The following is a 14,657-nucleotide window of genomic DNA, read 5'->3' on the forward strand; positions in this document are numbered from 1 at the left end:
CAACTAATGACAGCACAGTAGGCCACTGCATCAACAGCTATAAAGTTTAGTAAAATTGGCACAGCAGCCCACATCTTCACATACAAACAAAAAATCAATATGAACTCGACCTACTCACCACTGTTTGGACGAGCCTTAAGCTCCGTGGACTTGTCCTCGATGCGCTGTATGTCCAATTTCTTTGCTCTGTCAAGTCCACTCAGTCTCTCCTGTCCCATCATGCTCCTCAAGGGGTTTTTAATTAGTTTTAACTTGGAGAACTACTTCCCAATTAAGTAGGTAGAGCAAGACTGGCAGGTTTTGAACTAATTAAATGTGTCCATCTTTTTATTTCATCGGCAGATCTTCTGTTTTTTCTCACACGTTAACCTTTTCACAGGCCTCCCAAAAACGCTGAGATGTCTCTGCTGGAGTTCACTGATGTATTTATTTCCTCCACTAAAACCTCTAACTTCATGGCTTCAAACTTCACTTTTTGTTTATGACAACTCTGCTTTCCAAAACTATCCATGAGGACAGCCGATTTAGCACACGCAAAATCCTCGTTTCAGGGCGGTCCATTCCACTTTTGCACTTGTTATCATTTGCGCACGCAATCATCGTAGATCACCCGCGACACGCCCAGAAATAGCATGTGAAATGTTTTAGTTTGCACACGCAATATAGCGCCCGTTGTTTGAGATCTTAGTAGATCAGGCCCATAGTGTTTTATTCTGATAACACGGAGTGTTTTATTCTGAAAATTAACCGGATGTTTTCATTTTGTTTTGGTGCCTGACTTCCTGTCCCGCTCCATCTGCTCTGTTGAGATTGATGCGTCGTGCTCTGGCGTCCGGCAAAAATAGAAGTCTTGTGTATCTGATCAGGAGGTCTTGCTCAAGGAAACCTCAGGAAAGCCCCTCTCCAGACACCAGGCCAATTTCCAAGCTTGGTCAATGCTGGGAATTGAACCAGCGACCCTACAGTTCCCAAGCCTAGTCTCTATAGACTGAGCTTCTGTCGCCCCAGTCATGTGTGAATTTGCATTATTGGGGGTGTGGCTAAGTTGGGTGACAGGCTGTTTGACTCAGCTCAACTCTTTGTCCATCTCCAGGTTGAGCATAAGTTAGCTTGAGTCAGCATCATTTGGCTCGGAAAACTCTCTTCAGAAACCAGTGGGTTACGTCACTTAGACCAGGGGTTCACAAAGTGTGGGTTGGGATGCCCTGGGGGGTCGAGAGACACAAATGAGGGGTCGTGAGATGTCTTCCTGAATGTTTGTTTTCCCTTAATTATCTAAACATAGTACATTTAACCATTATAGTAAAAAATATCGACAAAAATAGTAGCTAAACTTGAAATAAAAAATTTGAAAATAGAAAATGTAATGAGTTTTCTGCCTTTCTTTTTGCCAGGTGACTCCTAAGTTTAGGGTTAGTGAACATTGATTATCAAAAGCATCAGTAGCAGCAGGTTAATTCATAATGGCACAGGAAACAGCGTCATGCTCATATAGGTAGGCTAATTTTCTGCAGGCCAGCTAAATGAAGCCACATTGAATCACTTTGAGGGACAGTGGGGGTCACAAGTCTTTGGCACCTATATTTTGGGGGTCGCAGGCTGAAAAGTTTGGGAACCCCTGACTTAGACTACGCCCACAGTCTATGGCTGATCCTTGCTGGACAAACTTTGGCTACAAATGATGTAACCAGTGAAGGATGTCACAGCCGGCCACATGGGGGTATTTTTGCTTCCCTTCTGTGTAATTGGAGGAGGTGGAGATGCAGTGTCAATCTTTATATACAGTCAGTGCTCGAGCCAATTCCTCCAAATAGGGGCCATGCTGACTGCCATCTGCTGTAGGTAGAGCATTGAATATTGATAGTCAAAGCACACAACTCTTCTTTAAAGCGTCCAAACTATCTTTTAAGCGCTCCATGAGGTAATTCAGCATTACTATTCCCGAACCACAGTGCCAAAAAAACATCACGTCCAAACTGAGCCGTCAGCAGTAAAAGATAACGAGAGCCATAACTGACATCATGACATCCCTTGTATCCAGGTTACACAATAAGTGCTGACAATGAATTTTACAATCCACCAGCAGAGTCTTTCTTTCAGTGCTGCTCCCCCGCACAGCCAGCCCGTGTTCAGCCGCCTCCGCTCCATGCTCTCATTTTCCCAAAGGAGCCCGACAAAAAGCCCAATCAGGCCCCAAGAATGTTCCAGCATTGGAAGCAGTTCTGTGCTAATCAAAATGCAAAGCAGATGCTGCATGGGCTCAGGAGTGGCACACTAACATAGAGAGAAAAGAGACACAGAAAATCCCTCTTTGTGAAGTAATGAAAAAATGCTGTTTTGCAGCATTTCAATACCTCGAGGGCGAATATGTCAGAGAACATTTACATTTTGTTTAAGATACGCTCAGAGCACATCTAGTCTCCATGATTACAGCTGTCGGTTTACATGTTTAGCTTTTTGTGATGTATGAGCACAAAACCGCTTTTCAGCAAAGTGAGTGTTTGCAAATACTCAACTATTTACAGCTTACTCATTTTTAATTAGTCTTTGTTCATGTTTTCTCTTCTGCCCCGTTTATCTCGATTGATAAGACAAAGATAACACCAGGCTCTCCGGCAGTTGGGGTCTGTTGTGTTGGGCATGTTTTCATCAGTGGGCGTGTAGGTATCGTAATTAATCTGCCACTAAGCCTCCACTAACAGTCTTTCTCTTGGCCATATGTCATGTTTATTTCAAGGATTATTCTCTGTTTACATGTCTCTGCACCTGAAATAAATCACATTGTTTAAAGTTTACTTTGAGTCACATTTCATATCTTTTCAAACTGTTTTAAAAGTTGCTCAATTTGGGGAAAACTCTAAATCTCCAAACTCACTAATACTTGTACTGGAGGACGTTCTTTCAAGGTTTTTAATCCAAATTATTGGTGTAAACACACAGACGTTATTGTCAGTGTTATTAAGTACACACTGTTTTTTATCTCAGAGGTATTTTTAATGCAGCTGATTCTGTTAAGCAGCTTTGGTTTGTTTATAAAGAGCAAAGAACATTCCAATCCAGAGTCCTTTTACCTTTTTTGCCCTTTTGCGAAGACTTTTTATCATGTAAAAGGTGTAATTTAGATGCCAGTACTCTGGAAATAGCACTTAAGGTAGCAGCAATATTTTGTGAGTTCCTATAAAGTGCATCTTGTTGTCAGAGTCGAGCGAAAAAATGGTTACAAGCTGATGTGAAACTCTATTTTCTTTGCTTTTGATTTGAAGGAGGGCAATATTTCAAGGGTTGCAAATCCCTAAAGGCAGGGAAATAGTCTTTTTAACTGCTGATTATTCAGAGTATCTAATATTGTATCAGTCTATTCATTAAAGTCTTATCTTTTCAATACCCAAAAGCTGTTTTCAGTGTTATTTTTCTCACAGGTGTCACTTTATAATCAAAAGTTGGAAATACTATTTTTGACAAAATACTTACACTTGAATTCAATCTCTCTCCTATAGGGATTATGTCTACTGTGATGTCTCAGCAACCACCAAAGGAGGACGAGGAGGAGGAAGACGAGGAGCAAGGGGAAGCGTTTTCATTTGGTGACACTACAGATGAGGAGAAAAACCAGGAGGAGAGTAAAGGGATCAGTTCTGACACTGCAGAATCTGCCTCCTCTTCGAATAAGAAGACAGCAGACAGTTTATCACAAACAGGCACAGACAGAACACATCTCAAAACATCGCCCCCTACTGGACGGGAGGGGAATCAAAACAAGGATGCAGCTGCTAATTCCACTGGAGGTAACACATGTACAAGAAAAGTAGTTACTGCACATTAAAGTGGTGCTGTTTTGCATTTTCACTGAAATAAAAGCAGATCAGTTGTAATTTAAGACTCGCAGAGTCAGTGACACATTTTAAATCTCTTCTTAAAACCCACTTTTGAAGACTTGCTTTTATGTGACCTCATATTTCTAACCGCTTTTATTTCTATTTTATTATTATTTTTAGTTTTCATACAACTAATTAATTGTCTTAAGTTTAATTTGATCATTTTATTTGATTATGTATTGTTTTCATTTATTATTATTTTTATTTTTTATTTTTTAAATTATTATTTATTTTAATGTTCCTAATTTATCCTTTTCACTTTTTCTAATTTTCTCGATGTGAAGTCATCCTCTTACTCTGAAAACCTCTTTTATTGTCCTTTTAATGCTTTTATTTACTTATCCATAAAATAAATTTTCATTTATTTTCATATATTTCTTTTTATTTATTTATTTTATCTATTGACCCTTGGAAAAACCTCTCAACAATGATTTACTGGTCTATTGCCCCACCACTTCATTCCGTTTAAAAGCACTGAACATGACAGTGAAAGTTAAAAACAACGTCTTATGATTGCATTTGGGGCTGATGAGTGAGACTTATATGCTGTTAAGAAAACTGAAATGTATTAACCTTGAATATTTTATGCAGTTACTAATAGATGTGCAATATCCTTCATGTATCTTAAGATAGTGATCATGATGCAAGTTTATTTCTTCTTCGCTGAAATTTGCTAAAGGTGGTTAACACCATAGACTGTATAAAATATGGATGTAGTATCCTTGATGTCACCCATCTGTTTTCTGAAGAGCTGTTTAGAGGCCAATCGTCGGCAGCAGCCATATTGCTTCTGTCAAGCCAGTGTGACGTAAATAGGCGGAGTTTGAGCCTCCTAGCCAACAGCTGCAGTGTTCCCACAGGCAGCTGTGCCTCTCATTGGAAGACTAGTAATCTCAATATCTTCAAAATTGCTGTGTTAGAAAAAAATTCACCCCCCTCACAGTGAGAGCATTTCGAGAAATTAGCTATTCAGACTACACTCGTCTTTTGTACCAGGCTGTAAATATGTTTATTTCTGCTGTAAAGATCGTCTTTTTCCCATTCCTGTGTATGTGACTTCCGGTACTTCCGGAGCCAGCCTCAAGCGGATCCTCGATGAACTGCAGCTTTTAACACTTCCGCATTGGACTATATTTTTAGACCGGAGGTTGCCGCTTGGTTAACACCCTTTATAAATTACCAGAAGTGCTGTAGTTGTTTTCTAGTACTGAATTTAGTTGTCTTGAATGCACCTTTAAACAACAAGCTATAAAACTACCACACCACCACATGATAACCAATAGAGGCAGCAGACCTGAAATTAGCCTTCAGATATTCAGCATAAATCAAGCTAGTTAGACAATTAAATGCTTGCTAACGGTGAGTCTCAACCCTTATTATAATTTAATTTTTCGAGTACAAGTACGAGTACGATCTAACCCGAGTACGATCTTTTGAATGTTAACAGAACTAGAAAGAGATGTCACAGGGCTTGTTAGACGACTTACCTCCACTACAACTCACGCATGCGTAGAGCCACACTCACTTGTCATCACGCCCATGAAGTAATGCTACCTAGCTTGAAACACTGCTATCTTTTTGCTGTCACAAAACTGAGGTAATAATTCACATTACAACGAGTTCCTTCCTACTAAAGACAGCATACATAGCTCAAAATACCTTGAATGTCAACATTTAATTCATAAATTGTTGAAGTACACAGAAAAGCTTAATGGCTAAAGTTATACTCCTGTTACTGGAGTGACAGCCCAATACTTTACTAAGTTACAGCTTTTAATATTTAGCTTATTTATAGTCTCTGAGTCATATGTAAATTAATATGTCTAATATAAGATAATGATTACAGATGTATTCACCTGTGGTGAGAAAATTTAATTTTGCTGCAGTTAGAGATGGAAATATTTTATGTCTCATTTTTTTAACCTCACAACAAATACAATTAGCAATGATATGAGAACATTTAACAAAATAAGCAACTTTAGTAATAATAATACAGTTTATTTATATAGCATTTATTAAAACAGACATGCTACAAAGTGCTTTATATCATAAAAAAACAATAATAATGAACAAAGCGAGAAAGAGAGCCATACAAGAGTAAATGAGAATCTAATACAGTCAATTAAAACAATAAAACAATTAAGAATCAGTAAACAAATAAAAATAAAGAGTGAATAAAATAAAAACATTAGTAAAAGTAAATTTAAAAAAAATAAAGCATGCAAACAATATTACAAGAAAGCCTTTCGATTAAAAATATGTTTTCAGTAGTATTTTAAAAGAAGATACTGATGTTGCTAATAACTATAAAATATAGTATAAAATGTATGCTGCATGATATGTAGTAGAAAATGTGGATAAGAAGCCGAAAAAAGATAGAGCATAACTCCACTTTTTACAGGTTAAGACTTGTTGTCTGGATGGGAAATAGTATTTTGTTCACCGTTGATAGTGACTGCTTTCTTTAATGAATTCAACTTATTTCTGTGCCGTTGTAGAAACAAAGTAGGCTACTGTGGTAAGAATTGCTGCATTGTCAACTTGTAATGTGCACCCACACCCTTCATTCCCTCAAAATGTAGTCTGTTGTTAACCTGTTACTGGGCAAAACACCAAACATCTACCTACACAGTCAGTGTACAGTAATCTGTCTTTGATAAACTGCCTCTTAGCTGCAAATTGTCTGTTTCCTCTTGAGTTAATATAATCTGATCTGTCTCCCAGAGCCCCTCGCTGTGTGAGTGACTTCAGCCAGTTGTATGTTGCTTAAATCTCTTCTTAACAGGATTTAATTACCGCCTCGGGCAGACAGGCATAAGAGAGCAGAGTTAACTTTCCATTTAATTGGATGAAGTTATGTAGATGTAAGTATGATATATTTACTACCTGGCTAACGTTGCCAAACAGACAGTAGTAATTACACGCCCAGATAAAGAGGGGGATTTAGGTCTTGGAGAGGGTCTGTGGGACAAAGTGAAGTGATTAGTGCTTAATTAAAAAGCTTTTTTACCCAGTCTGTGTGAGGTAATCTGTTAAGTGGGCTGTGAGGATGCATGTAGGGGAATTCTAGGTGTTGATAAAAGTGTGTAGAGGAGGTCTGTTATGTAATCGCAGGCTGGGAGCAGCTGAGATTCAGAATCCTCCTGAGCCAGATGACTTATTCACTAGGTTGAACTCGATTGTGGCGTTTGCTGAACAGCAACTTCCTTGAGTGTCTTTGCTGTAAAAATAGAGTGCAACCAAGCAAAACAAGATTATAGATGTGGATCCCAAATAATGCAAACTATTTCAATGATAAATAGGTTTTGAGAACAGATTCTCCATCATGAATGCTCTCTGTTTTCTCTTCAGTGACAGTTGAGTAAATATTTTGGGTTGTCGTTTCAGGATTCATCTTAAAGCTGTTGTTGGTAGGGTTAGGGTAAAAAAACATACTTATTTTTCTGACATTAAATAGACCAAGAAAAACTGTCAGTTGATCAATGGGCACGGAAAGTTTTAATTGAGTTTCTGATGGTAACTTTTTCTATTTTTGAAGCACCAAAAACTTCAAGAGAAAGCTCACATCCACTGTAAATGTCTTTTTGAAACTCTGACAAAGTCGTACAGTCATTTTTTAAATATGACTCTCATTTGTTTTGGAATACTTTGTCTCATGGTTGCTGTTTTTCTCCTTTTTGACAGATGTTCCAGCCAGTGAGTCACCCTGCTGGTGAGTTGCCTCTTATTCCCACATCAGTATGGAGAGAATGACTAAAAAAGGGTGGTGGTTAACTGAACATCACGACCACATCTGTGTGATGTCACCATTTCTAACTTAATGTCATGCCTGCTCTCTCTCCAAACACACCCCCTGCAGTGGTGCTGTCAGATGTTACACAGCATCTATTTGGACCAAATATCATCTCCAGATGGCATCTCTCTCTCTCTCTCTCTCTCTCTCTCTCTCTCTCTCTCTGTCACACACACACACACACACACGCAGTGATATGTGGTAATGTCAAGTATAAAGTGGTGTTGCTGATACCGTCTATAGGGAAATCACAGCATTGCTTTATTCATGATGATGCATACAGTATAATCTGATTAGCATTGTTTATGTTCTCCGTCATGTTTTGTTATGATGAATTATATTTACAAGAAAAGGAGGCAGATTTCGTTTTCTGGAAGGACATCTAGAAAAGAGGGATTGTGTTATATCTGGGGTTTTGCAATAATGTTTTATTGAAGGTATATTTTTGACATGACAGATGAAGGGAGACAGGAAAAGTGGGGAGCAGAGAGTGGGGAAAGACATGCAGCAGACATGGTCGAGGCCGGTAGTCGAACTTGTGACAGCCGCGACCAGTGCTATAGCCTCTGTATCAAGCGGCAACCTTCGGCTGCAAGTATTGAAGCCAACGCGGAAGTGTTAAAAACTGCAGTTCCTCAAGTGTCCGCTTGAGGCTAGCTCCAGAAGTACTGGAAACCACATACACACCCATTCAAAAAACCGATCTTAACAGCAGAAATAAACATGCTTACTGCCTGGTACAAAAAAATGAGATTGTCTAAATAGCCTATTTCTCAATTGGCACACACTGTATGGGGATCATTACCTCACATTAGCTGGACAGAAGTTAGGTTGAGTTCAGTATTTCCAATATGGTGTCAAAACAGCGCTTCAGAAACAGATGGGGGAGACTTCACGGATACTACGTCCATTTATTATACAGTCTATGCTCTCTATATTAGGCAGGCGCCTTAATTGCTAGGCCAGCAGCTCCCCACTTTTGAATACAGCGGTAGATTGCACAACTTTTCTGTAAAGCGAGCGACCCCTCATGCTGGATGAAAGATAGAGAGACACAAATTCATACAGAACAAAGTGGCTTAAAAGTCAGCCAAGTTAATCCACAACTGAGGCGGAGTTAAGATGCTGATGTCATCAATGCAGAGGAGACATTAAACAACCGTCAGGCAGAAGTATGTTGTCACAGAGCCTAATGTCTAAAGACGGTGAGCCCTTAGAGATCTCTTAAAGAACGTGAAGGTCAGTAAAAGTCTTACTGTAGAGCTCAATGGCTTTGCTTTCCAAAATCAATCCTGTAAAGTTATGCTTTTTTAGAATCATCAGGGACATCTTACAGCAATACGGTAAATGAAAAAGTTATGTTACCCACACACCTCACAAGAAACACATTACCCCATGTAAGCCTAAAGCAATGCAGTTTCTGCTAATAACTAAGATAACTGTCTGTAAGATTGATGCTGCCTCCCAAACAGTGAGGTAGATAAAAGGCAGTACTTTATTTAACAACCCTGCCTCCTTACAGACAACAATAGATCTTTTATTTTATTTTTTACTGCAAACATTTTCACTTTTTATTGCAGACAGGTGTAACTGAGAACATTGATGTCTTTATGCCGTTAATGGTCCCTATGAGCCATAACAATAGCATTTGAAAAACTTAAGAATAAAACATGGGACAGCAAACTGAGTGCTGTCGTAATGACTTTTATTAATTGCATTTGTGATTTTCCCTGCTGTGGCAATCACAAGTGTCTGCATTAACTTACTCTGGGGGGGGACAATCCAAATGGGAACAGCAAACTGTGAGTTGTGTGAATGCCTCTGTTTAGATTCTCACACATCATTGTTTGTGTGCTTTGAGTTTGAGGAGCACAAATTGCGTTTTATTCATCTCCTTTGTGCTGTGCGTAGTGGTGGCACAAGTTGACCTACACACCTGTGGAACCTCCACAGAGGTGATTTTAATTATTCATGCTAATAAGATCTCTTATTCTGGACTCTCTGAGTGATAGCTCCCTCTCTCTACTGTTAGCTTTGCTGCAGAAGTGAAGGTGGGGCCATTCATCATGATTAATAATTCTAGCTCTGCAATGAGTCGAGTGACCTCACACACTTCCTAGAAAAAGTTCTGCTAACTTTCAACTTGAGCAGTGTTCCCATCGCTCAGAATGACTGAATGTGTAGATCATAGAGTATGTTCAAAGAAGTACACCCAGTCTGAGAAGAGCAGTGACGGTTGCCTGAATGCTGCATTCTTTCAAATGGCCGGAAGAGGGCAACTCCACCAGCTACAAAAAGACTCGGGGTAATTCACTAAGAATGGCTTGCGACTACTAATTGCACCAAGAATTGCGCATCATATGACCCTGCTATCTGCTCCATCTTTAGGTCTACTTCATAAAACTAATTGCACTAATGATATTCAAGCGCGACAACACCCACAAAGTTCTGCGTCTCTCTGCAGAGTGCTCCCGTTCTGCATGTTATTGTGACTGAGATGAGCTGTCGGCAGCTCCACTCTGATGTTCAGGGCTGTGCTGTGCGCTCTCATCCTGACAGCACTTCCTTAACATTTTGTTGTGGAGTTGATTCATCATAGATGTGACACCAATTTAACACTATACCCAACTTACTTCCTGGAGCGAGCTAGGAAAAGCAGTTTGTTCAGATGAGATGAAAGTAGAAAACATACAGGGTTGTGTGCAATAGCACATCTTGTATGTATAGGGGGTTTGGTCTCAGAAGGTGGACTAATTGAACTCTTTATTATTATAAAAAATTATTTTAATATAGCTGCACGGTGGTGCAGTGGGTAGCTCTGTTGCCTCATAGCTAGAAGGTTCCTGGTTTGAGTCCCCGGTCGGGCAGGTTCCTTTCTGTGTGGAGTTTGCATCTTCTCCCCGTGCATGCATGGGTTCTCTTCTGGAGTACGGTACTCCAGCTTCTTCCCACAGTCCAAAAACATGCTCACCAGGTTAATTGGTCACTCTAAATTGCCCGCAGGTATGAGTGTGTGCGTAAATGGTTTTCTGTCTCTCCATGTTTGCCCTGTGATAGGTTGGTGACGTGTGCAAGGTGTACCTTGCCCTCCCCCAAAAGTCCGCTGGGATAAGCTCCTTATGTTAAGGTATATTACAGTATTTCAAGGTGATGTAGAGAGGGAATTATTGTCTTGATCACTGAAGACTATTGGCCAAATTCCACTGGATCTGTGTCTGGTCAGGAAGTCCCGCCCCTACTCTGCCTATTCCCTCTGTAAACATATGATGAGGTTGCACGATATCGATACCTGGACTTTGGTATCTGCAGATACCGATAATAGAAGTATAACTTTGGCACCCCGCCCCAGTATCATTTGTGTGCAGGAAACACAATTAAATTAGAATCATGACACAAAATAAAGCAAACGAGCTGATGTGTTCAGGTAGGCTGGAGTTCAGGCAGAGCAGTGTCAGAAACATTATTTACATGATGGTGAACTGTACCTGGGTTCCAAGTGCTAAACCAGAGGCATCCCTCTGGAATCCCTTAATTTCAAGGATCTGGAACAATTAAATCCAATAACCTGTCCGTGTTTTCACACTTTGAATCCATTAATAGAAGGTTTCTTGCTTCTTTGCAGTAGGCTACAGCTGACGTAAACTTCCTCCTTTAGGCTTCCATTATATTTGTCAGCGCGACTGCCATCCGTTGAAACATAAGTGCTGCACATGTTGCAAGTTCCCACGGAGTTGTAAGCAAATGAAGCTTGACATGCACCTGAACTGCAGAGCCTCTGTAGTTATCCTCCATCATAGTCCACCGGGCAAAAATGCACAGACCGGCCGGCACTGATGACGTAGGAGATGCACATGGCTGTTGTAAACACAGAAAAGCATAGAACTGAGATGAATAGATCTGCCATATGGATCGGCACTATATATCAGCCCCTTGTCACCGATATCTGATCTATCTTTTTTAGTCCGATCTAGCCGATATCCAATACCAGGATCGGATTGGTGCATCCCGTTTGTAGCCTCGTATGCGAGTTTGAAGTGTTCTTCAATGGTGTTTAATGCGGGTGAATTCAAGTGTTAATCAGGGTTTGATTAGAGCTCTTGATTCTTTGTGATTGAATTGAGGCCCCAGAGAATCCTCAATGCTGAACTCAGCTTCATATGTGTTGCCCTCAAACCAATTTACGAAGTCAAATGTGTACAACTGATTCTTATATACTCTGTATCATGCAGATAGAGAGAGGGATGACTCAAATGTTTGGCCTTTAACACTATATTAAGTAAAAATTATATTTTACTTGGTTAAAATGACTTTGTTCTTAACTTAAATTGACTGTGTCGCATCCAGACACAGCAATCTCACATGTTATTATAAAGCAAATAATCCAATAAACGCAGTCGGGGGTTAACGATTATCCTCTCAGCTCCACAGGTGGAACTGATGTCAAGCTGTGTGCCAGGATCATGGAGCAGTAATAACAAACATGGTGACAGTATTAGATTAGAAACAGTTATCTTACATGGATGACACATCTTCTTCACACCAGAAGACACAACTCTGAGAGAGAAACAGGACTGTTGTCGTGTTTGTGCATCAGCTTCCACTTGTCGTTAGATTCAGGTGCATTTTTAGTCTCTTGTGATTCGCTTAGAGGAGGCCCTGTCATAGAGAAGCTGAAATCTCTGTGTTATGTCTGATAAAAGTCAGGGAAATAACATCTTATATCTTGTGACGCTCAGGACTCCCTTAAACACAAATGTAAACATTCCAATCCAGCTGAAAATCCCTGGCTTTATTATTGTTGATGTGAAAGGAACTGTAGTCTAAACACACACTCCTGGCTTAAAGGTGTATAAATACAATGAAGCCAGCCTTCGTGCAGTCATACAGCGTCTTTCATATAATCAAGTCGACAGTTTGCTTCAAGGCCTCGGCACAGTAAAGGATAATGTGATAGTTTATTGATTCCTCTAAAGGCGACTTTCTTTTCTCCCGATCCCCTCCGCGGGGAGGTCGACAGTCAAAGTCACCTACAGAGCGGCAGCCCTGCAGCTGACAGACAGCCTCAGACTGAGTTTTTCTAAAAGGAGGCTTCAGCTAGCTGTCTGTGAGGGTGAACCAAAGCTCTCTGACAGCTCGCTCAGATTGTGCCTCAGGTAATCAGTGTTCATTTTGTTTTGTTTGATTCTGACTGATGAGATTCTGAAGTGTGGTTTGGAGCTGAAAAGCTTTTGTTATCTTAATACAGTAGAGATTTATTCACCTCTGACAAGCTTCAACAAACAGATTTGCAAACAAAAAAACAGGGAAATTCACTCTATTATTATACTGCTAACTAGGGATGTCCGATCAGCTTTTTTGGCCTCGGTCCAATTTTTTGGATATTGAGTATTTGCCAATACTGAGTCCCGATCCTATACTTGTGTTTGCTTAGATCAGGGGTTCCCAAAGTGGGGGTCCCGAGACACTAAATGGGGGTCGCGAAAAGTCTTCCAGATTTTTACTTTTTTTTAAAGTAATTTAAAAATGCATATTTTACCCATTGATGTAAACATAATGACACAAGCATCAGTAGCAGCAGGTTCATTCATAACAGCACGAAAGCAGAGCCACATGAGCGTGAGGCTAATTTTTTGCAGACCAGCTAAATGAAGTATGAAGCAACATTTGTTTTCTTTGTTTAACGAAAAAAAAAAAAAAACTAAAATATGTCTTATGTTTATTCCATTGAACTTAATACAGCTAGCATTGTTGTAAAACTAATAATCTGTGTTACAAGCTCTGCTGTGTGAGAACCACGAAACTGGTGTGCATGCATTACAGCATGCTTAAATCCCAGGCTGATCTGAATGCAACTCTCAAGACAGTGCGTGATTCACAATGTTAGCATTCGATTGTGAGACGTGAATATTGGCAATGGCAGCGAGATCGAAACATGCCCGGTTGCATTCCGCTAACCACGAAGCGGCTCGCCGGTGTAGAGAACAACAGCTGCCACTTCACCATGAGGATGCTAATGCTAATGTATCAGACTGTCCTGTGTTTGGTTTATGTGTTCGCCTTTCCCAGCAGAGTTTCCATAGGGTGCGTAGAGCGGATGTTTTTTTTGTGCGGTGTCTGGTGGTGCACATGTGAGTTCTATAATAACATTTAAATCGTGGCTTGAGTTCTACATCAATGTCCCATTTGTTATTTTCTCATTATATATACACAGTTAAGTGAACTCAGAACGTGCAATTACCCTCATGCCTTCAGCTGCAAATTGTGTTCAGTGACAGCAGACGTAAATGATTGGATGAGATGGTCGGCTTAAATGCCGATTGGCCCCGATCCGCTGGTTGAGATCGGGATTGTGACATCCCTATCGCTCCCTAAACTTTTGCATTGTTTCCTTCTTTTTTCTAACAACCTTGTTTGTTTGTTTTTGAGGTATAACCTGATGTTTTGGATTAAAACAAACAATAAAATAAAGCTGGAACAATTTACGAGAACATTTTGACAAATATTTAGAGACTTATTTATGATTCCAATACGCAAAGTATCAAAGGTGAACTTGTTCCAAATAAGGAATGGGCAGTAATATGATCTTGATCGGGGATTGTGATCATATTTTGTTGGATAATGATGATACTTTGGGCATTATTACTCTATATATAGAGCTAAAACAGCCAATCACAAATGGTGAAATGAACCCAACTTCTAGTCAGGCTTAAGTTTTGATCTTACTCTGTATGCTGGACATGAAGACACGCCTGAAGCAGAATACTTTCTTTTTCTCTTTCAAAGAATGTGACCTTCACATTTCAGGTCTCTGTCATTTTTTCTTTTGGTCCACTTTTCCCTTATTTCACAGGACAGATAAAGAGAGACAGGAAACGTTGGGAGGAGGGAGTGGGAAATGGCATGCAGCAAAGGGCCGAGGTCAGAACCGAACCTGTGGCCTCTGCGATGAGAACCATTGCCTCTGTAAATGAGATACATGGTTTAACCTC

The 14,657-nt window shown here is 40.0% G+C and overlaps 1 protein-coding gene across 1 annotated transcript in view; it reads left to right on the top strand.

The window, feature by feature from the left end:
* arhgef10la (Rho guanine nucleotide exchange factor (GEF) 10-like a) overlaps positions 1-14,657 on the top strand; it is a 218,187-nt gene that overhangs the window by 10,259 nt on the left and 193,271 nt on the right. Inside the window, exons 2-3 of the mRNA XM_034684285.1 lie at positions 3,498-3,785; positions 7,560-7,587. Of these exons, the coding sequence (XP_034540176.1) occupies positions 3,503-3,785; positions 7,560-7,587 (311 nt within the window). The 5' untranslated portion in view covers positions 3,498-3,502. The remainder of the gene's footprint in view (positions 1-3,497; positions 3,786-7,559; positions 7,588-14,657) is intronic.

Source organism: Notolabrus celidotus, chromosome 1 (genome assembly GCF_009762535.1).
Source record: "Notolabrus celidotus isolate fNotCel1 chromosome 1, fNotCel1.pri, whole genome shotgun sequence".
Taxonomy (NCBI): domain Eukaryota; kingdom Metazoa; phylum Chordata; class Actinopteri; order Labriformes; family Labridae; genus Notolabrus; species Notolabrus celidotus.